Source organism: Apteryx rowi, unplaced genomic scaffold, assembly GCF_003343035.1.
Source record: "Apteryx rowi isolate R43461 unplaced genomic scaffold, aptRow1 scaffold_369, whole genome shotgun sequence".
In the NCBI taxonomy this organism is placed as follows: domain Eukaryota; kingdom Metazoa; phylum Chordata; class Aves; order Apterygiformes; family Apterygidae; genus Apteryx; species Apteryx rowi.
The window spans coordinates 392,778-414,040 of record NW_020450185.1 but is presented as its reverse complement, the minus strand read 5'-3'; the positions used below and the strand labels follow the sequence as shown (position 1 = coordinate 414,040).

The 21,263-nt window shown below is 39.8% G+C and overlaps 1 protein-coding gene across 12 annotated transcripts in view; it reads left to right on the top strand.

Moving 5' to 3' along the window:
- P4HA1 (prolyl 4-hydroxylase subunit alpha 1) overlaps nt 1–21,263 on the top strand; it is a 60,268-nt gene that overhangs the window by 22,081 nt on the left and 16,924 nt on the right. For all 12 annotated transcript variants that reach the window (XM_026073437.1, XM_026073430.1, XM_026073435.1 and 9 more), the window contains 7 exons: nt 6,718–6,834; nt 7,723–7,819; nt 10,371–10,522; nt 13,493–13,630; nt 16,522–16,761; nt 17,985–18,175; nt 18,767–18,943. In XM_026073437.1, coding sequence (XP_025929222.1) covers nt 6,747–6,834; nt 7,723–7,819; nt 10,371–10,522; nt 13,493–13,630; nt 16,522–16,761; nt 17,985–18,175; nt 18,767–18,943 — 1,083 coding nt within the window. In that variant the 5' untranslated portion in view covers nt 6,718–6,746. The remainder of the gene's footprint in view (nt 1–6,717; nt 6,835–7,722; nt 7,820–10,370; nt 10,523–13,492; nt 13,631–16,521; nt 16,762–17,984; nt 18,176–18,766; nt 18,944–21,263) is intronic.

Here is a 21,263-nt window from a genome sequence, read left to right as displayed (position 1 = left end):
GGCCCCCTGCGACGGCCGCTGCTCGGCGGGCGCCTCGCCGCCCCGCCGCGGCTGCCCGCCCCGTCCCGTCCCGCTGTGCAGCACCGTCGGGGCTTCCCGGGCGGCGGTCCAAGGGGGGCGGCTGCTGCTGCTGGGACTGCAGCTGCCGACCGGCTCGGTTGTGCCGTCCGGGGAACTGAAGAGTGCCGAGATACCGAAACAATTAGTTTGGTGCCCGGAGAAACGCCTGAGTTACTCTGCACGGGCGCTGAAGGACTGCACCAGTTGTGTCAGCGTTGCGCTCGGGGTTTGCAGCTGTGGGTGCTCTATGTGGTACTTGCATTACGAGGAACAAGGCTTGCCTTGAATTCTCTCTTTCTACTACTTTGGGTTGGAGAAAGGCAATTGCATGATGTAAAACCTATTTTACATCCAAGTAATCTGCAGGAAGGTACACCCCTGAGCAGGTATCTCGATAGGAGGGATTAATTTGACTAGAGGGGAAATTTCAGCAGGGAGTCTTGAGGATGCCGCTGAATGAAGAGACAGTAAGAATGTCAGATATGTTTAGAGTACATTTTTTTCCGGCTTACCTGAAAAGCTTGCATGCTCCTAGAGGAACGATAGTTCAGACTTGTGGAAAGAAGGTCTTATTGACGTGTAAAGGATTACCCAGCATTCAGTTTGATGTGGTTTTTTTTTTCTGCTGAATTCAACGAGAGGAGTTGCAGAGACTCATGAGTGCTTAAGTATTCACCTACTTCGGTTGGGTAAAGAGTCTGAGCTCAAGGTTTTAGTAACAAAGAGGCTATCAGTTATAACAAGCAGATGTATGTTAGAGGCAGTTTCTTATAAGGCCGTTGAACTAAACATGCAAACAGTGCTCTGGTGAGGGCGTTGAAAGTAAAGGTAATGACTTCCCAAGTTGTTCAGGAAGCAGAGGCCTGCTTTTCGGGATAAGAGATGTTGTCCACCTTGCTGTTCTGCACCCATTACTACCTTTGGATCATTGTTGGATGCATTTAAAATGTCTTAACCATGCTATAAATCCTTTGATTGGATCCAGACTACTTTGCAGTGTTTTCTAATTATGTGCTGACAGAACTGGTATTGATTTCCTCCTTCCTCCTCCTTGCCCCCCAGAGTCAAAGTAACAGGAATGTGCCTAAATCTGGCTGAGTTAAGAGTGTTAATTCTGCCCTGTAAGCTGTGGTTGTGGTATAGGTGGGCACATCTGTTCCAGGTGTAATTCATTTAGCTCCTGAAGAGAAGCACCGTTTGAAGAACTACATCTAGTGGCAGTACTGTTCTGAGCAGTTCCTGTCTGTGCTCTTCACATGTGCTAGTACATCTGCTTGTGGTGTTGCATAGCAAACCATATTGGAAGTGTGAGGGGGGAGGAATCACTACCTCATCTCCCAGTAAGAAATAGCTATTTGATGTGGATTCGTTCCCTTTGCTAATTCAGTGCGGAGCCCCACAAATGATGGGCCTTTTGCTGGCACAAGTGGTGTAGTATGGAGACAGGAGCTGCTGCAGAAACTTGTCTTGAACTACAGAGTGAATATATACATTGAGACTGATGTATGGAGCCAAAGGAGAGATAAGATCTCTGACCTATAGATTTAAACATTGTTGCATAATGAATGGTTTTAAATTCTAGCTTTTAGAACTATTTTGAGGCACGCACATAGATTAGAATATACCCAGTGTGCAGTTTGATAAACACAAATGACAAATAATGACTAACCCCATGGAGGAAGGGATGAAGAGGTTTATGGGAGGAGAACTCTACCTACATGTTGAGATCGATACAGATAAAGAAACACCTTTTTGTTTGTTTGTCTCTGAAAGTGCTGCAACRCAGTATACTTGTTGAAAAAGCTTACTTTATAAATGGAGTGTATTTAACTGAAGAAAGACTGTAAATAAAGTCTGTGCTGAAACAATATCTTTGTTGTCACTTGTACTGTGCATTTCTAGGTGGTATTATTCCAGTGACTTCAGAGTTGCTGTTCCTCTCAAAAGATGAATAGGCTTTCTGCTGTTGCAGAACAACCTGCTGGGCTAGAACTTGAGCCCAGAAGAACTCTTACTTGTTACTATTCTTCAGCTGTTGATCACTGGAATTTCCTAGTTTCTTTATAATCACTCTTAATATCTGAAAACATTCTGAATATCTCTGTATGTACTCTGCTAATCCTTGAGCAGAGAATAAATAGAAGGATAGCCTTCTGCTTGTTGTGTCTAGTAAGATAAGCGCTGTGCTGCAGTGCCAGTGTTCTTTGCCTTGGCTTAGAAAGTTAAAATAAGTGGGCTATGAAAGGACTGTGTCCATTCAGTCTTACACTGGAAGAAGCAAGAAGAAACTTCCTTTAGTTTCTTAGGTACAAATCTGTGTACAAACATCCCAGTTTTATAGTCAGACTCTTGAATGCTGCCTTCAATTCAAGGTGGTAATAAGTGAAACTTAAAAGACGTTTATTAGTTACTTTGACTGTCAAAGTGATCCTTATCTCTTGTTTCTGTCCTGCAGAAAGAAGGATTTGAAGAGATAATTAAGATCTCAGAGATGTAGTATGTTGGCTGCTTTTTATCCCTTTCAAATAAAAGTAGGAACACCAAGTCCTTTATTTGTACTACCAACCAGTAAAAAAAATTCCAAAATATCACTAAAGGTAATCAGCAGAGTTCTTCAAAGTAGTACTTACATTGCAACTTTGACATTAAAAAGATGCCTTAAAACAYCCCATGTTTTTGTGTTAGTAGCAGTTCTAGAAAATCTGCTTTCTTCTCTCACTGCTTAGATCTTAATTTAAAATCAGCCTTTAAATACAAGCTGCTAGAGAACTTAGGTAACTGAATTCTGGCGTTTCTGTACTGATACTGTTAAACAATGATGGCAGTTAACTACTCTTGGTGCTGAAGAACTTTCCCAGATCTCTCAAGTATTTAATTTTGAGTGATATTTCCAAGTGTGTGGTGTCAGACGATAATAACTTGAACTCTGTTCCCTGAGATAGATTTACTGCAGTGAGCATCTATCACTCTTTGTGGTGCTATCCTCTTCCCCTCCCCTGCCCCAGCTTAGCTCTGTTTAACTGTTTTTTTTAAACATAAAGTGCGATGCAGTAAGGATTGACTAGTATTTAAATCAAAAGTTTAAGCATCCTGGAGATGTGGTTTTGATTACCAACCCTGCAGCAACCTTAATTTAGAGTAGGTTCACTTATTTCTTAAATAAAAATGCTATTTTGGAATTAACTTAGAGCTATTCCAGAATAATTCCATATGCGAGTATGCCTTCTATTTCTATTTTTCATCTGTAGCTTCTTACTTTCTGGGTCCTGGTAAGCACCTGGGAGCTTGGAATTGTTAGTGTTGGTGGCTGTATGAAAAGCATGTTCAGACAAACACTTTGGTTTTCAGTCACCAATTAGTGTGACTTTGGTGGTTTTGAGGTTATATCACTCTTTGTGGTTTGTCTTAATTTTGCTCTTCCTTTCTGCTTACATGGATGCTACATGTACGTCCGTTCTGATGCATCTCTTGCAATCCTGTTTCCCCTTGCAGAGCAAATGTTGAAGGCTCTACAAGAGCATAAGAAAAAGTCTTGAATTTCAACAAATGAAATGGCATTTTTTTGTCCATCCCTGCTATTAGGTGAATCCTATGCCACATTTGGCAGTATGATTCCTCTAATTGCTGCTTTGTCTTACTTGCATATCTATATCTATGTCTATAATTTCATATTTGCTTGTTCTTTGCTATTTTCTGTTTGTTTTTTTGGTTTTGGTTTTTGTTGTTGTTTTTGTTTTTTCTCTGCCATGTTTCACTGTTTCAAAGCTTAGCAAACATATTCTGTATAGAAAGTCAGGAAACTCCTGGTTTAAAACTGTCAGGCTGACTCCTACTGAAATCAGGACTAAAATCATTTCTTCTGTGTGTGGGCAGTAGATTCCCTCCTCTCTAAGCTGCTCAACTACCATCTTTGCGTTTGCCTGAGGGACAGTTGAGGAGGAGAGTCAGACTGACAGCAATAACGTAGAGAGGATTTTCATCTTGATTTCCTTCATGTCACTGATAGGAAGAAATTAAGCCTACTTATTTGGCAGCCTGTGTGTCTAAGAGATTTCCAGCATCTATGTTAACTGAGCTTTGTTTTTGTTGATTTGGGAACCTGTAGCCGGTCCTTTTGCAGCAGGTTTAAAAGCCATGCTCCTTAGCAACTGTTGTTAGGGCAGTGAAAGCTTGGCCGGCCGCTGTCTTGGGCTCTCTTTCCAATTATCTGAATTCCAGCTGGGAGGGAAGCAATCGGAGGGTGACTGAAAGTTATTGGAGGATTCTGAATCCTTGCAAAGGACAGAAAAGCTGGAGACTCTGAAATGAAAGAGAAAGTGAAATTGGAGGTCATCTCATCTAACCTCCTGCTTCAAGCTGGGTGAGCTTGGAAGTTAGGTCAGGTTGCAGAGGGACTTACCCGTTGAGTTTTGACACTCTCCCAATAATGGAAAACCTAGTTTCTCTGGGCAGCCTCTTCCAGTGCTTAACTGCTGTCATTRTGAGAAGCTTTCTCCTTGTACCTAATCAGAGTTTCCCGTGTTGCAACTTGTGACCATTGCCACTTGTCCTTTGCTGTGCTTCTCTGAAGGTGTGAGGAGGGAGATCTTAGGGGAAATAGGGTTGCAGTTGTGTTCAGAGTCTGAGCAATATTGGAGCAGGCTGTAAAGGCAGGTAAAGAAGAAGAAAAACTGTTTCCAAAGCATGTTACTCAAATAGGCTTTAAGGCATCATTCTGTCTTGCTAGGTGGAAGACTGCTACCAAGAGCCACTTGGTGGAGAGGAGACATCTTTTCTCATAATATATATTTTTTCCTTTTTTAAGGTTTCATCTTGATTAATGCTAAAGTAACTTTTATGATGGTCTCCTTGTGTTTTATTAAGTGCAATGAACAGCTCAATAAATTCTGAGTACTGATAATGTTAGCAAATATTTATTGTGTAGCAGAACTGTGCTTTGTAATTGATTCGCGGATGTATTTGCTTGACTTCTGAATGAGCAGGAGGCCCTGGGCTTTGTGGAGAGCAAAACGGGAAATTGAGCAGGTTTTTTACTAGGGGCTCAGGTACACATYAGTGTCCCTGCACCCTGTGGATACAGCTTTGAAGTAGAAAGTGAAAGTAAACTTACCTGTGAGAAAACTTCCTTCCTGTAGAAGCAACAGTGCTGGTTTAGAGCATTTGTGAGACTGCAGTCTCTGCCTCGACTGGGAAGAAAAACATGACTCCAGGCTTTCCCTCTCCACATTTTTACTTGACAGCTTTCCTTCTGCTGGTAAATGTGTCGGAATGTTTCAGCCCTTCAGTTTTGGTCACACAGATTTCAGATGGTTTACGAGAGTTTGTGGCTGCCCTGCTTTACTGGGCACTTGTGAGTTTCCTGGTGTTCCTGGTAGCGCTGGTGAAACTGTGCTTGTCCTGCCCAAGAGGTGGTCCACAGAATCAGTAAATCCACATCTGTGTATTTTTCTTTCCGTTAGTGCTAGAGGTGAAAAGGAAAGGCATGAATTGCTTGGTGACTCTTAATGTGCAATAAGAGAAGATGACACTGCAATTTGATGTCCTGAGAGTATTTTCATTATTACCTACCCTTGTGAGATGAATGATTTTTCTTTAGGTATGATTTTTGCACTTTTCTCATTTTATTTGCACCTTCTGTGAATGGCACACCTGTTTTTATGTTGTACACTACAAGTACTGTCAATTCAATCCAAAGCATATCGCTTTCTTCCYGAAACAGACTGAGCCATTTTGTAGCTTTCTGGACTGGCTTTGTGATGTTTCTTTGGGAGTAGAAGATTTTTATTAGCTCTTGCCTCTGGAAGAGTTGTAGAACAGTTGTTTTGATTTATCAAAGGAGATGCTGTACGTGAGAGGTTGAACAGACTTGTGTATGGAAAACACAAACGTGAATTCCAAGAGAACATTTAAAGTATGCATTAGTGAGGAAATCCTAGGCTGTTTTGAAGGTTCAGGATCTTGAAAGGCCATGAACTTGGCAGCTGTTACAGGAGAAAGCACTGGCCTGTATATCTGTTACAGACTCATCTAAGACTAACTTTGAATCAGCCAACGGAGTAGCCTTTTGTATCAAGGTGTGCTTTCAGATGTGGATGCTGGCTGAAGAGCAGGAGCATGCAAGTAACTTATTATGTGGACTGGTTGTATAGGGGTTGTATTTATACCTGTTCCCAAAGGCATCTTTCTGACTCATCAGAGGCAACTGTTTTTTCAGTGGGTGGATGAACGTGATGTTATGTATTGTAACTTGTTATTGTGGTTTTCTTCAGCGTTTGGTTTTAGGAGTCTTGTTTTTTCTTGTTGACACTTTTTGTGATACGGCTCTATCTGCAGTGTTTCTTGGATGTCAAAAAGATGAAGAATGCTTGTGATGACCCTGTCTCCAAGCTATTCTTCGTTCTCCTATTGCACAAGGCAAAAGTACTACTAAGATGTTTTTGCAGAATGGAGTCAGTCCTCTGTGAGAGCTTTTGTGCTCAAGCTTATCAAGGGCAGGACTATAAAAGAAGAATGGATTGCTGGTTGGTGAACCTCTGGTACTGAAATTCTGCTGCCTCAAGGACTAGTGGCAGTCCTGAGACAATAAGCTGTCTCTTTCAAAGGTAGATTCAAATCTCTGTGTAGGGAAGTTTTACCTACTTTATGTTTCTTTCGTAGGTACGTGGTGAGGTGGCAGCTATTAAACTATGGCATTCAACAAGATTTGCTATATTGTAGCCCTTGGATTTCTACTGCCTTTTTCTTATGCCCATACGGACTTCTTCACTTCCATTGGTGAGACACTTTGGTGTATATAGTACATAGCTGAAAGAATTTTTTTACAACTCTCAAAAGTCATTCAGCAACAATAAGCTAATGGAGCACGGGGCTGTAGTCAGTACAGAACTAAATCCACTTATTAGTTCTTATGACCTGTTTGACTTTTTACTTTTGGGAGAAATATGCTTTTACTTAAGTCAGTCCAGATAGTCCAGTGACAAAGGCAAGGGTTTGCATGCATTGTGTGTTCTTGTAGGAATTGAATTTTAAAMAAAATTTTGGTGTGAACTATTACACATAGGTAGAGGAAAGTGAAACAACTGTCGAGGGTGCTTAATACCACCAGTATGGCAGTGTACCCCTCCTGTGTTCTAATGGCATGTAATGCAACTGAAGACATGAAGTTTATCACTTCAAAATAAACCAGTTCAACTGCCTGCTTACAGGGAATGAAGCAATTATGAACTGAGAGACTGTTAGGSGACCTATTGAAGTCATGTAAATAATCTTAAAAATTAAAAAATGGACTAATGCTGTATGTCAAACATGAAGTCTTTGTATATTTTTGTAGCTTTGCCATTATTTGGTCTACATTATGTATGCTTGGATGAAAGATTACTCAGTTGCAACCTACTTCTTTTCCAAATGAATCCTAAATTAGTTCTAATAATAAATTTTGTGATACTGTGTTAATTTCCATGGCAACAAGCTTTGTCCAACATGAGGTTTTCTCCTTCAAAAAAAAAAAAAAAAAGCAAGAAGTCTCATTTGAGTGCTCCTTTAGGCATCTTAGAATACAGAAGCACTTTGGGGAGGAAAGAGTAGAAAGGAGAGGAAGAACTCTATTCAGTTCTCATTTTTTTGTTTCTCCTTGTCTAACCAAACTGTTGACTTATTTTCTAGGTCATATGACAGACTTAATTAATACAGAAAAAGATCTGGTGGTATCACTGAAAGATTATATCAAGGCAGAGGAGAGCAAACTGGAGCAGATCAAAAAGTAAGCAGTTTGTTTTGTAATACTAATAGTTAATAATTTGAGTCCACCCTTAATGTAAAAAGTACTTACAAGGCTGACTAAATTTGAGGAATTTTGCCTCTGGGGCAAAGATTAACTAGCAGTTTTTGCTCGTTTTTCRTCCTAAATTGTTATCTCCAAGCCAGTGGTTTGTTTTGTGCAGCTTTCTAATGGTGAAAACTCATCAACCTGCTTTTCTGTATTATATCCTCGCTGGCAGGATTCTTGGCATGTAATTCTTCAAAAGACAACCTCTGCTTAGTGGCAACTAAAACCCAAGAAATCTCTAGATGTGTGTTACACAGACTGCAATGACGTACCAGATGTGAAAGCTCTAAAATCTGGTGATGTGGCTGTGTTGTTCAGGAGAGTTTAAGCTAGAACTCGAGGGGACTTACCAGTGAATAGTAATAAATCATTACAAGAACAGAGTCTCTTTTTACATGCTATGTTTTGGTTTATAACTAAAATAAAGCAAAATAAAACTACTTTACTGCTTTTAAAAATAACTGAGAACCCTGACCATTGCAGTTACTATGTTGCTCAGCTCTGTAGGTCTGAAGACCAGAACCCAATATCTCAGACTTTATCAGAACTAGAAATAAGATTTTTGTATCACTGAACTGGATGCATTCCTGGCTTTCAAAAGCGTGTATAAATCTGTCATAAGGATGTCTACAAAGTTTGATAAATGTATGAATTTTATTTCAACTTCCTTGGATTACATTCTGACATCTAAACTTGCAAGCCATCTGAGAAGAAAGATTCTTTTGTCAGGCTGTTTATTTTTATCACCTTATGAAATACACGAGTTGGAATTGCTCAGAGGTTTGGAAAGTTATGAGTCTCTTCTTTATAGCCACAAATTAAGATGGGAGCGTATGGATTGGACAGCCAAAAACATATAAATACAGTTTATCATATAAGCATCACACGTGTGTAATTATTATATTAGAGGTGTCCACTGTCAGGACAAAAAAGTTAAAATAACTGTCAGAGAGATGGAAGAAACTGGAAAAAAAAATCCCAGCATCTTCTGAAGCTCTGTTCTTTAGCTAACAGATATTGGTTGTTTCTGTTGACGTAAATAAACTCAGTGAAAGTCAAAAATGTACTGAAGTGAGGAAGATGGCTTATACCTTTGTGGGTGGCTTGTGGTGGATTTTTATGAAACAGAATCAACTCGAAAGAAATCTTGGTCTTGTGGTTGTGGGTTACAGCAGCAGTGACTTTTAGCTACTCATTAGGTTTGATAGTCATGCATTGGGAAATGTGCAGTGGATTTCTTGAAATTAGTCTCTTCAGTATTCAGCTTTTTAGAAGCTGGAATTGTTCCACAGGAGCACTGTGAGCCCCCTGCTTCAGAATATGTTGATTCCTGGAGGTAACACTATCCGTCGCTTTGTTGCTGACAAGAACCACATGCTGGGGCTGTCAGAGGGTAGGGAAACAGTTAAAAATTATATAGGAAGATTGAATACAAACAGTGGTGCATTTAGCAGTTGGAAAATTAAACATTTACCTGCTTTGGGTAAAGTATACAAACTTAATTTGGACATACCAAGTTTTGGAGCAAGCTGATTGCCAGCCCACGTACAGAGTCCCCTGCAGGCTACAGATTCTGTATTTGCTTTATATTGATGTTGCTGCCTGGTGTTCTCTATGGAGTGTGGCTTTTTTAACAGTATTTTGTGCTATGTTCAGAGTGTTGCTATACGTCTCTGTGTTCTAGATCTGCATCCCCTTGGACAGGGAGGGGAAGCTTGGCTGTTCTGCAGCCGTAGCATAGTGCTGTTGCTCTTGGCATGGCTGATGTGCCTGCTGACTTGAGGCTCAGCTACACTGGATGCTTCCATTAGAGCGATAGGCAGATGAACAGCAGTAGCTGTGGAGAGGTTTGCTCATTTCGGAATGAACTGGAGTTGTGAATGGCTTATGTCGCTGAAAGAGCTGGGGAAGTTTGCCGAATCAGAACTACGGCATCGCAGAATTGATTGAGGCTTCTTATTTGGGAGCACAAGAGCTATGGGGTTTTTTTGTGTAAGTTTATAATATGGAAAGCAGTTTTGTGGTGGGAGGCAAAGGACTTAGAACAGATTTGAGAGTGTCTCAAAGTAAAATCATTTGGGACATGTGTTTTGAACTACCTTTTTGTAAACTTTAGAAAAAGCGCACTTAAAAACACATGACCAAAAATGTGGATAAAGCTTTTGTATTTGTCCTGTGTGAAAACTCGTAATGGATCTGCTGGCGTGCTTCACTTGATATTTGTAGGAAGGAGTTCTTTCTGCAGTGTTCCAGCAAAGATCACAAGAGCAGCACAAGTTTAAAACATAAGCTGCAGCTGAGGAAGAGGATTTTTTCCAAAACAAAAAAAGGCCTTTTTGTTTCTTCCAGAAGAGCTTTACACATAAGATACTATAAAAGCCTGCACTTTTGTATTGGGATTTTTACTAGCCAAGTGTTGAGTAGTTCTGTAGTGCAGTGGAAGAATTTTAAATGAAACTATAATTAGTACAYCTTTTCACTATAGATGGGCAGAGAAATTAGATCAGCTGACAGATACTGCTACAAAAGACCCAGAGGGATTTTTGGGACATCCTGTAAATGCATTCAAGTTGATGAAACGGCTTAACACRGAGTGGGGTGAGCTGGAGAACCTGGTTCTGAAGGACATGTCAGATGGTAAGTATGCCTGCAGTAAAAACAGTGATCATATTGTAAGTGCAGTTATTTTGACTTATGTCTTTCATGTGTCACAGGCTGAACTAGATTTTTAGCTCTATTTTTAAGATGCCTTCATTAAAGCACACAAACAAGCACTCCAGAAGATCTGCTACTTTGCTGTCAAAATACTATAATTTGAGCACTAAAAAAATTCCGCAGAACTGTCATGTTTAGAGTGAGTCATCTCCATGGAAGCTTTAAATTTTGCAAGAGATCAGGGGTTGCAAGAGATCAGGGTTGTTTCATCTGCTCTCCCACTTCATATAATCTAGTCTGTTAGAGAGTTTTACCTCTAAATTTGAYAGCTTCATTTTTCAGGAGATTTTTCTGTGGAAGCATGCTGTCAAACTTCTGTGGAACCCCTGACTTAAATTAAAAACAGAAAAAGGGTGGAAAAAAAGATGCCTTCCAAGTGCAAGGCGTGTGGGGCTGTCTTTGAGTAGTCAAGTGCTGTGGCTGCTGATATGCCTGGTCTTGTTAAGGTGCGATAGTGTGAAACCTGAATATTGGCAGAGACTGAGTGTTTGGGAACTGATACAAATTAGTGTTAATTGTACTTTGGTGCCTTTGTTCCTCAGCAAGAGTGGAAACTCTGCAAGGAAAGAGGACATAAAATAGCAGCTGACTGTGGAAGAGATTTTTAGCAGCCAGGAATTTGGGATAATTGATCTATAAGAATCCATGTCAACAACTAACTGATAGCAGGTGTAGGTTTGTAGTAAGAAATGACAAAAAGCAGAGCTTTCAGGGGAAAAGAAAAAAAACAACAGGGATGGATAGTCTCTAATAAAAATTCAGCACATTCAGCTTCGCAGTTGTTGCTGTAGGAGACCAAATGTTCTAATTGAAAAGGCTCTTCACCTACTTGCCAGAAATCTGGACCAATGCATCTTAAGCCCCTCTTCTGAATGGGGGGGGGGGGGGGAAGTAGACCATTTTGTTTTATGAAAATTGTCAGGAAAATGGAAAATATTGGGGGAAGCATAGTGCTGTAAAAGAAAGGGTGCAAAGGAGTGGAAGGAGATTGTTTATGACAAGGTTTCCTGCTTAAAAAGAAAACAGATAGTGTTATGAGGTCAGAATGGCTAAAAAGATCTACTAAATGTGGCAGAAATGACAAATTCAGCCTTTTTTTTTTATTATTAATGGCTTTGCAGCTAAGTTCTGTGTATTACCCTTTTGTTGCTTGGAACTACATTTGTTTGGTTTTGATTATGCTGCTTAGTTTTCAAACTGGCGGATATTAAATGCACTTGATAGGCATCTTAGTGGTACCATCCTTAGAATGGTAAAGTTATAAAGCCTGTTGTGCTTCTGGATCTTAGGACAAAAGAGTTTGTCAAGGAGAAAAGTTGCTTCTATGAAAATGTCTGACAGACGCTCGGACGCTTTCACCGAAATAATTTTTCTCCTTGACAAACTCTTTTGCTGGCTACTCGGGTTAGGATGCTTGTTCTGCCTTCCTCCCAATGACCTCCTGGTTTTGCAGAGCTCTCTTTACCTCATCAGTGCAAATAGCTTATAAACTTCTAAATTGTGGAGAAGCAGAAGGGGAAAAATAGAGGCTATTCTCCCGCTGAAGAGGGGATAATGCATTAACGCTGCAGGAGGGGCCCTTCACGTAAAAGAAATAAGAGTGTGCGTGTGTTCACCAAAGAGCAATAGGAATGCTTTCATGACAGCATATCTCCTGAAACTCCCGTTATGAGACCAGATTGTCTGCAGTGTGGCTGGCAAACACTATTATAAATTTGAGGAGTATGAGCCTGAAGTTGATCTTGGTTTAATATTTTGTCCCAATGAAACAATGTGGGGTAACAGAACAAATTCTATGTTTGGAGATATCTCTTTTCCCCTTCCTTACAAATTCAGTCTCCCTACAAAGAGGGAGAATGTCCATGTTGAAATAAAATTGTGAACAGCTTTTCTCTAATGTAGAAAGAATACAGAAGCGCTCTGCAGTGCTATTACGCAGCAGTGTGAGGAATCTTTTGGTTGGAAATATAGCAGATACACCATCTTTCCCCTCGTGTCTCTCTCTTCTCATCAGTCTGGCAAAGAAAGGCCGAATATCAATACTGAATATTTTTGAAATGCTAAAAGGAAGATTCTTACAGTTGAAGAGAATATATTTCAGTTGTCGTGGGGGAATCCTGGACCTTTAGATGCTTATGGGATCTGCAATCAACTTAAATGATGTTGGGATTTCACAGTAGATGTTTACATGCGACTCTAATGACTGGGGAGTGGTTCCTGGAGAGAATATCGTTTTAATTTATGGAACCTGCTTGTCTTTTTGTTCCAAAAACTTCACCCTAGTGCTCCTGTCAAAAGCAAATATAAGCAAACAAATCACTAGGTCTTCTTTTTGTTGTCCCTTTGCTGTCTTTTCCAAAAACAATTGAAGTGCTAACGTTTCAAAATGTGTTTCTAGTTGGATTTTGAGTTTCGTGAAAATGAGAAACTTTCTTGAGAAACCTCTTTAACTTTGGATGTTTCTCAAGTTTGTATGTAAACGTCCAAGTCTACAAAAAAGCAGTTAGGTTCCTAGCACCTGTTTAGTTGCCTAAGGTCCTGTCAAAAGCTGTTTGAGGGTAGATGGCGGCATTTTGTTTTCATCTTCATACTGACCAGCCTTAATCTTTGCACTATTTTTCCTTAGTGATTGTTTTTTCCATCCTAAATTATTTGCAAGTTCCATGTTACTGAATAGAAAACCTTTTGGAAGAAGGTTTGTGTGGGATGGTTACAGAAGCCATCAGCACAGTATCTGTAATATTCTCCATGTAGTGGTGGTCTTTTTGTTGTATGTAAATTTATTATTATTTATTTTATTATTTATTTTTAGAGTAAGGAGTCATTTCTTACATAATGTTCTTAATAGAATTCTTAGGACAAAAAAGGCCAAATGTTTCCCTGTCTTCCCAGGCTTTATCTCCAACATGACTATCCAGCGCCAGTTTTTCCCAAATGATGAAGATCAGACTGGTGCCGCAAAAGCTCTCTTGCGGCTTCAAGACACGTATAACTTGGATACAGACACCCTCTCAAGAGGCAATCTTCCAGGTAAGATTCATCTACATTATTTTCTGAAGACACTTGTGAACTTACTTAAGATCCTGATTATAAATCCTTTGACTACTTTTCCTCTTGTTTAATTGTGTAGTGTGAAGGTAACAGTATGAAAACATTTGAGCTGGCTAATAATTTATGAAAAATAGTGTGATGTGGGCAATTGAATACAGGCTGACGTAGGTGTAGTTTTTAACTCTGCCACGGTTCAGGAGAGAGCCTGTTGCTTCAGACTGAACTGGTGGAGAGGAATGCAGGAAGACCTGACCGCTCTGGGCGTACTGTCAGGTCTATCCTCACGGTTGCTCTGTTGAAAAGTATATTCACTTGGCTTTGCTGCCTGATGGGCTCTCTGCTGCTAGCATACTGTCTTTCAAGTTACGGTGGTGAAAGTATTGCACGGAATACAAGGTTCATTCAGAATTTAGACTTCACTTTGTTCAGTCATTCTCCTACTCTCCTCACATACTCGTTTCCTGCTTGTGCTAGAACTTGAAAGTTTCTATTTAGACTTGCAAGTGAATTTTTTCTTTCCATTTATATGCCTGCTTCTTGTCTTGCTTGAAATATCATGATTAGCCTGGACTGGATATGCATTCTTACCTGAATGTATGTGTGTATGTATGGCTTAAATATAATTCAATGGGCAAACGAGTTGACTGCCTAAAAAGTGGTTAAATAAAAATAAATAAATAAATTTTTAAAAAAGGGGAAAAAAAGCCAAGTTTAGTTGAAGTCTACATCTTTTTTTTATGGTAAGAAAATTTAGTGCTAATAGGTCTTAATAAAAAAATCAGGATTAAAATCTTGCTTGGGTGAGTATTTTCCTTGTGTGAAACCAGCTGTATACTGACTGGTACTTAGTTTTATAGCACGTTGTAATGCATTTTAACAAAACCGGTTTTGCCATTCATTTCCCCTTTCCCTCTCAGTTGATCAGATGGACCTTTTGGGTTGGGAATTGTAAAATGTTAAGTGACTTAAGTTTCTTTGAGCTTAAGTTTCACAGTGTGTGTAAACGGCAAGGAAAAAAAAAACGGGAGCATATGGTGCACATACAAAACACTTGCGCTTATGTGGCTTTACCTGAGATAATCTTTAACAGATTATAGGCAGGAGAAGACACACTTCTTTCTTGTTAGAAGACTCTTTCTCTGCCAGTTTTTCTCTAATTTCCTCTGTTCAAAAATACTATTGTGCCAACTGGCCAAAAATCTGCGCTGTACAATCTGTGTTTTTTTGCAAACGCCCATTGTGGTCAGATGTCTAATAAAATTAAAAAAAAAATTGGCTTTATATGTTATGATGTATAACCTTGCTTCTGAGTTTGGTTCAAGACTTTGTCTCAAAGACCTGCAGTTTCATTCTACTACAGAAAGAAGTTCATTATTTTTTCAGATAACAGCACAAAAATACAAAATGAAGTGGTTTGGGTGGACTGTAGTTTATTGCTTCTTTTGAATCACTGCACAGTCCAAACTGTGTATAAAAAAAGTCTAATTGCAGAATCAAAAGTTCTAGAGTGTAAAAGAAAACAGGTTGGTATTTTGGCTTTCAGGGCTACGGAGCGGAACATCCCACGTGGTCACTTGTTTGTGTTGTCTCTTTTTCCCAGGGAGTTTCTATTGCTAGGCGGCCAAGTTTTGATCAGAATCTTAACTACTGTCATTTGCTTATTATACATCTATTACTGTCACACTGCTTATTACTATTGCTTAACTCTCTTTTTGACTTCCTGCATTACAGGTTATGTTGTTCCTTTATATTAATTGTCAGTGCTATTTGATTATTGCAGTTTTAAGCACCCTTTTAAGTCTTCTTTTCACCTATAGATGTTAAGCTGCTTCTGCAGCCATTACTCATTCCAGAGGATCTCTTTGTCTGTGCCCCTCCACCATCACTTTACCAGATTATCTAATCTTTGCGTTATCCTAGAGTTTGCAGGTATCTTCAGGTTCAAAACCTGAAACAGGATACAGGGTAGATCACCAGGTGTTTAATTAGGGAGCAGAAACAGTTGTTCTGTGGGATTACTCTTTTTGTGGACTTTCTCTTCAGCTATTTAGTCTCTCAAGGCTTGTCTTCAATAGAAAATTACACCTGCTAAAACACAGCTGTGGGAGCTGGTGTTAGAAATTCAGGATTTATTAAGTAGCTAGGAATATAACTTCAGCTGTAAAACTGGTAGAATCTTGGACAAGAAGAAAAATTGCCTCTGTGTCTGAGTTTCCTTTTTTCATTATCTCATAGATGTTTTGGCTCATTTTTACAAGATTAAATTTGGTTTTTCAGTGGGCCTTAATTTACAGTGGCAAAAAGAGGAATCTGTAATTTGCTCACTAGAGCTTTAATCTCTCGGAGGTCCTTTAAAATGTTTCTAAAAATGATTTACTTCAAAATCTTCAGCAGCTGGTCTTTTACTGACTACTGTTTTCTTTTTCTTCCCCCACTAAGTAGTTCCTAGCAAGATGTTCTTCAGTAACATTTTGAAAGCAATAATACAAAATCTTTGGAAACTGATTTCTGCARCTTCATATTGGGGTCACTGTTGCTCCTGCTCAAAGTGTTTGGGATTTGGGGGAAGGAGGGTTTATTTATTTTTGTATTTTATTCCCTTAATCGTGAAGTCCTTGAAGCTAGTTGCTGGCATTTTGGCAATGGAAAACTATGTCTAACCACTTCTTTGTTCTGCCATAGGATTTACAGGCTTTAAATATTTGAGCAGAGTCTGCAACAAATCGCCACCCCAGAAGGCAGATGTTTAAGACTAGAACCTGAACAGAAATAAACTGTGCTGTGATGCATAAGGAATAACTGAATGTCACTCTGAAGATCTGTTCAGAATTCTGTGTCAAATCTGCTCTCTCTATTTTTTTTTAATATAGGTGTAAAGCACAAATCCTTTTTAACAGCTGAAGATTGCTTTGAGCTGGGAAAGATTGCCTATACTGAGGCCGACTACTACCATACCGAGCTCTGGATGGAACAAGCTCTGAAACAGCTGGATGAGGGAGAAGTTTCCTCTGCGGATAAAGTCTACATTCTGGACTATCTGAGTTATGCCGTGTATCAGCAAGGGGATCTGAGCAAAGCAGTGATGCTCACCAAACGCCTTCTTGAACTGGGTGTGTGAAGAGGGAGAGATCCATAGCTCAGCAAGATCTAGCTCTGTGACCTAGCAGGTGTTAGCTTCTGAGWCATACGGAGGAACGTCGGTCTTGCTTTCTGACTTGTATATAGGCTTTTAAAATTGGTTATTACTGATATTACAGTTAACATCTTGGTGTAGTTTTCAGTGCAATAAGGCTTATACTACCATAAATCATGTTTTGCTGCCATTTTAAATGGGCAATTATATTCTAAACTACAGTGACAGAAAGTGTCGTGGTTAACGATTGCTCCTTTCTGTTCATGTTTTTTTTGCCTCCTGTCGCTACTAGCTTCTAACGACCAATTTTAGTCATTACTGTCTGAAATTGGTTTTCTTACTATATCTTCCTTTCCTGTGCTCTAGAATAAGTTTAGATTACTTTCCCTTAAGTACAGGCAAGGAAAAAATTAATGAAATTGAGACTAAGTTGATAATACCTGATTCTCTCCAAATTTTTATTTAGATGCAAAGTGATCACACTTGAGGTGAAAAAATTGGAAAAATAAGAAATACAGAATGCAATACAATGAGCTAAAATTCTGTCCATCTTATGAAATATTAAATGCATTTRTCTTTCTGTAAATACTCCACTGTGTAGAAGATGGCTTGGGAAGCTTAGAACCAAATCTAATTGTTTTATAGCAGTGGCCAGTGAGAATCCTTTATCAATGACGCGAAGCAAATTGTGTAAGTGCAGTGACTGTTAGAAGTTTTGTCACCAGCAATYTTGGTTCCCCTCGGCGAGGTGGTTTGGTGTAAAGCCAGTCGTGGTGTCCCAGCTCTCTCCCTGTCCATTCCCATTTCCCTGTCCCTCCCTCTCTGCTTGTATTGCATGGAATGACCAAAGCCTATTTATTCTTAGTGCTCGGACCACTGTGAGTACTGAGGATGCTGGCCTCGCCATAAGCAGTTTCTTAAATATGAATGAGTTACGCTTAACTCCAAAGCTCCTCATGGATCTTCCTGCAGATGGATAAGGCTAGGTGCATGCTACAGGCCAGCAGCACTTACGGACTAGCTCGGAGTTTCAATTACACTGTGAATGTTCTCCAGCCAGAGTAACAGAAGTTTGCTAATTTCTGTTTGAGAAGCAGTAGTGTGTGTCTGKTTTTTTTCTGTTTGTAAATAGCCTCTCCTGTGTACTTCTTTGCAAGCTGTTAACTTGCCAGCGTTTCTTGTCCGTTTCTTTGTCAATAGATCCTGAACATCAAAGAGCAAATGGGAACATGAAATATTTTGAATATATCATGGCTAAAGAAAAAGAAGCAAATAAATCTAGCACGGAGTCAGAAGACCAGGCGGATAAAGAAACTGAGGTTAAGAAAAAGGATTACCTGCCTGAGAGAAGGAAGTACGAAATGCTGTGCCGTGGGGAGGGTCTCAAAATGGTAAAGTGGACTAAAACAGTAGACTCTTTTAAAATGTACAAATGTACAAACCCAACCATAACAACATTGTCAGGAGTTTGTGTGTGGCCTGAATGCAAGGAAGTTGTTGTAGCACTTGGCTGAGTATATAGAGCTGAGGATTAGTGTGTGCTGGATTTCTTCCCTGTTTCGTTCTGTCCAGTAAAGAAAAAATAATGCTTCCACGGACACTGCTGACTAACTTAATAAGCCAGCGAGTGCACTAAGTAATTGCAATTAACTGAACAACTATGCTGAGTGTAGATTTATGTATGGTATTGAATGAGGGGTTTTTTTTCTTCAGCAACAAAATTAGTTATTTTTTGATAGGACTTAGCTATGTAAGTACTTACCTGTGTAAAGTACTGCTTGTTGCACCATTACAGAGTAATATTCATTTGCTTAAAGCACTGATTTCTCAAACTTAAAGCACCTCTTTAGCCAGTAACATAAAAGTAAGATAGGGAAAGTGAATTGTTCCTGTATCTTGTTCTCAAGACATTTAATATTTCTTAGAGATATTAATGTTATATGGACAYCTTCTGATTTTCTCTTGCTGTATTGTGCTTTCAGACTCCACGGAGGCAAAAAAGACTCTTCTGCCGCTACTACGATGGAAACAGAAATCCCAGGTACATTCTGGGTCCTGTCAAACAGGAAGACGAGTGGGACAAACCTCGAATCGTTCGTTTCCTTGATATCATCTCCGATGAAGAGATCGAAACTGTGAAGGAACTAGCAAAGCCTAGGGTAAATGCCTTACACTTCTTTGCCTTTTGGAATCCTAAATTCTGTTCATAGTGGGGTGTGTGTGTGTGTGATTCTGTGTCCTCTTGAACGCAGAGGTGCGTGCAGTTGGGTGCGTGCGGTGTGCTTTCTTGCCTCATAACTCTTGGTGACACACTGTTTAAAGGGGAYAGGGGGGAGGCTGGAAATTCTGTGTAATTAAGAGAGCCAGGTAACAGCAGTCCAGGACTGTCAGACTTTTCTAGAAGACACGATTTCAGCGTGCCCTGTTTCAGATAAGGAGGAGAACGCTCCACGACAGAAAATGTGCTGCAGCTAGGTTGCCTCAAAATACACCTGTCACCTGGGTATCGTGGATGTTTTTGTTTTCTTAATTCTATATTTGCCAAAGTTGTGACATGGAAAAGAGTGCCTTTTAGGGAAAGGCAGCCGTTCCTCTGGTCTTGGATGTCACCTTATTCTAATGTACTGAATAAACAATAACAAATAGTAGTATTCTCCCTTCTGTATAAAATTGACTTTGTCTCCCAGGTTTTGCATATGTCTTTTGGTTTGAAGTTACCTGGGGGTGAAAGAGCTTTAACAAGGCAGTACTTAATTGGAGGCACTCAGCTGCTTATTCACAATTTCAGTTTATCAAATCCTGTTTGAGAAACCAGATCCCAAGGTTCTTGTTTCTAAATTAAAAATAATACAGCTCAACTGTCAGAATGTAACAGGAGGAAGAAGAAGGTCCAAGAAGAAGAAAAAAAACAACCAACCCTGACTGGCTTGCCTTCTGTATCCATATGGTTTGACTGTGCAGCTCCAAATGTGCATTTAAGATACAGTCAAGTTGATTTATTTTTGTATCAGTTGCCAGTTGCTTTTAAAATAAGATTTAAACTTGTCTAAATCATTTTCCTGCCTTTTCCTTTGTTTTTTAGCCTAAATGGTGCTTGGTCCAGAGAAAGCTGAGCAGATGTAGGTTAGATGAATAAGCRCATTAAATATAGGACAAACTGTTAGCTAGGTCTGTTATGAATTAAAGCAGATGTGGGTTATACGTGGGCACATCAGTCATGAGGCTATCCTTGGTCACAGCCCCGATACTGGGTAGACAGAAGTGAGTTGTAAAGCTCGGTAAAGGCTGATGCATTGTATTTGTGAAGTAACATTTTGAACTGTAAACAAGAAAGTACAAACAATTCTTTTTGTCTACCCCCAAAACRTCTCTTCCTGCTCTCCTGTCAGGCAGCCTTGCTGCAGAGCTGCGAGGCAGAGCCCCGGTTGTTTGGTGATTAAACCTCTTTGCTGCTGCAGAAAAGCCCTGGCATTATGTCTCTGGAATATGACTAAATAATTTCCTTATGGAATAGAAATAAACCTCATCACTGAAAATAGAAAAACCGCGTGGATCTCTGAACATGTGGCAGAYTGAAACTTCTAACCTTGCTGAGATAATTGTTTTCCTACAAAATGTTTGACTTGTGGTAAAGCCTTGCAGATAGACAGTTTGTTAATGTAGAAGCATCCTTACAGTGTTAGCRTTCCACATGTTTCCTACGGCCGAGGTCTTGCACGGCTTGGTAACMGATGTAGCAGGAAGATTGTGGATTTTTGAGACAGAAAGGTTGTCTCCCTCCTTCTGGATGCCAGGGATATTACTGTCCCTGCCTCTTGGAAGGCACAGGCATAAGCTGTCAGGATGAGAGTGTATTACTCAGCTTTGGGAGTCTCTCTGGAGTAACAATTTGTGCTTCTGCTCGGGATGAGAGGAGAGGCTGCATATTAAGAGTCCCTCACACCTGGTTTTGTTAGCAGGGATGGAGAARCTTTGATTTATTTATTTATTAACAATAGAAAAATATTTCTTTTAATTATTATGGGACTTGGTATGCCTTTTTGTACCTAGAACCAACCAAAATGTGGAACTTTTTTCTAAAAACTGGGCTCTGAAGCTGAAGCTTTCCAGTCATGATTGATGGAGAGTGTCTGATAGCACACGAACAAAGTTCTGTAGCACATGTAAGGTACTGAATCAGAATATTAACTTAAATGGGGTGGTGCCACCTAACTGTAGAATGATAGAGGGAAAGGCAAGGCCTTGAGGCAAGAGTCCTCACTCTGTGCGAGTAAGGACTGCAAGGTAAATGTGTCCRTAGCCTAAACAAAGTCATTAGTCTTTGTTAGCAGTCAGTCGTAGAGGAGTTCACTTCAGTGCTGCTCTGGATAAGGAAACAGTCGCTCAGGTAGGGATTTAATCATATTCCCTTTACACAAGATCAGTGATTTGGTTTAACCGTAAAGCTTATCTTACTTGTGCAGGACAGTGTTAACAAAG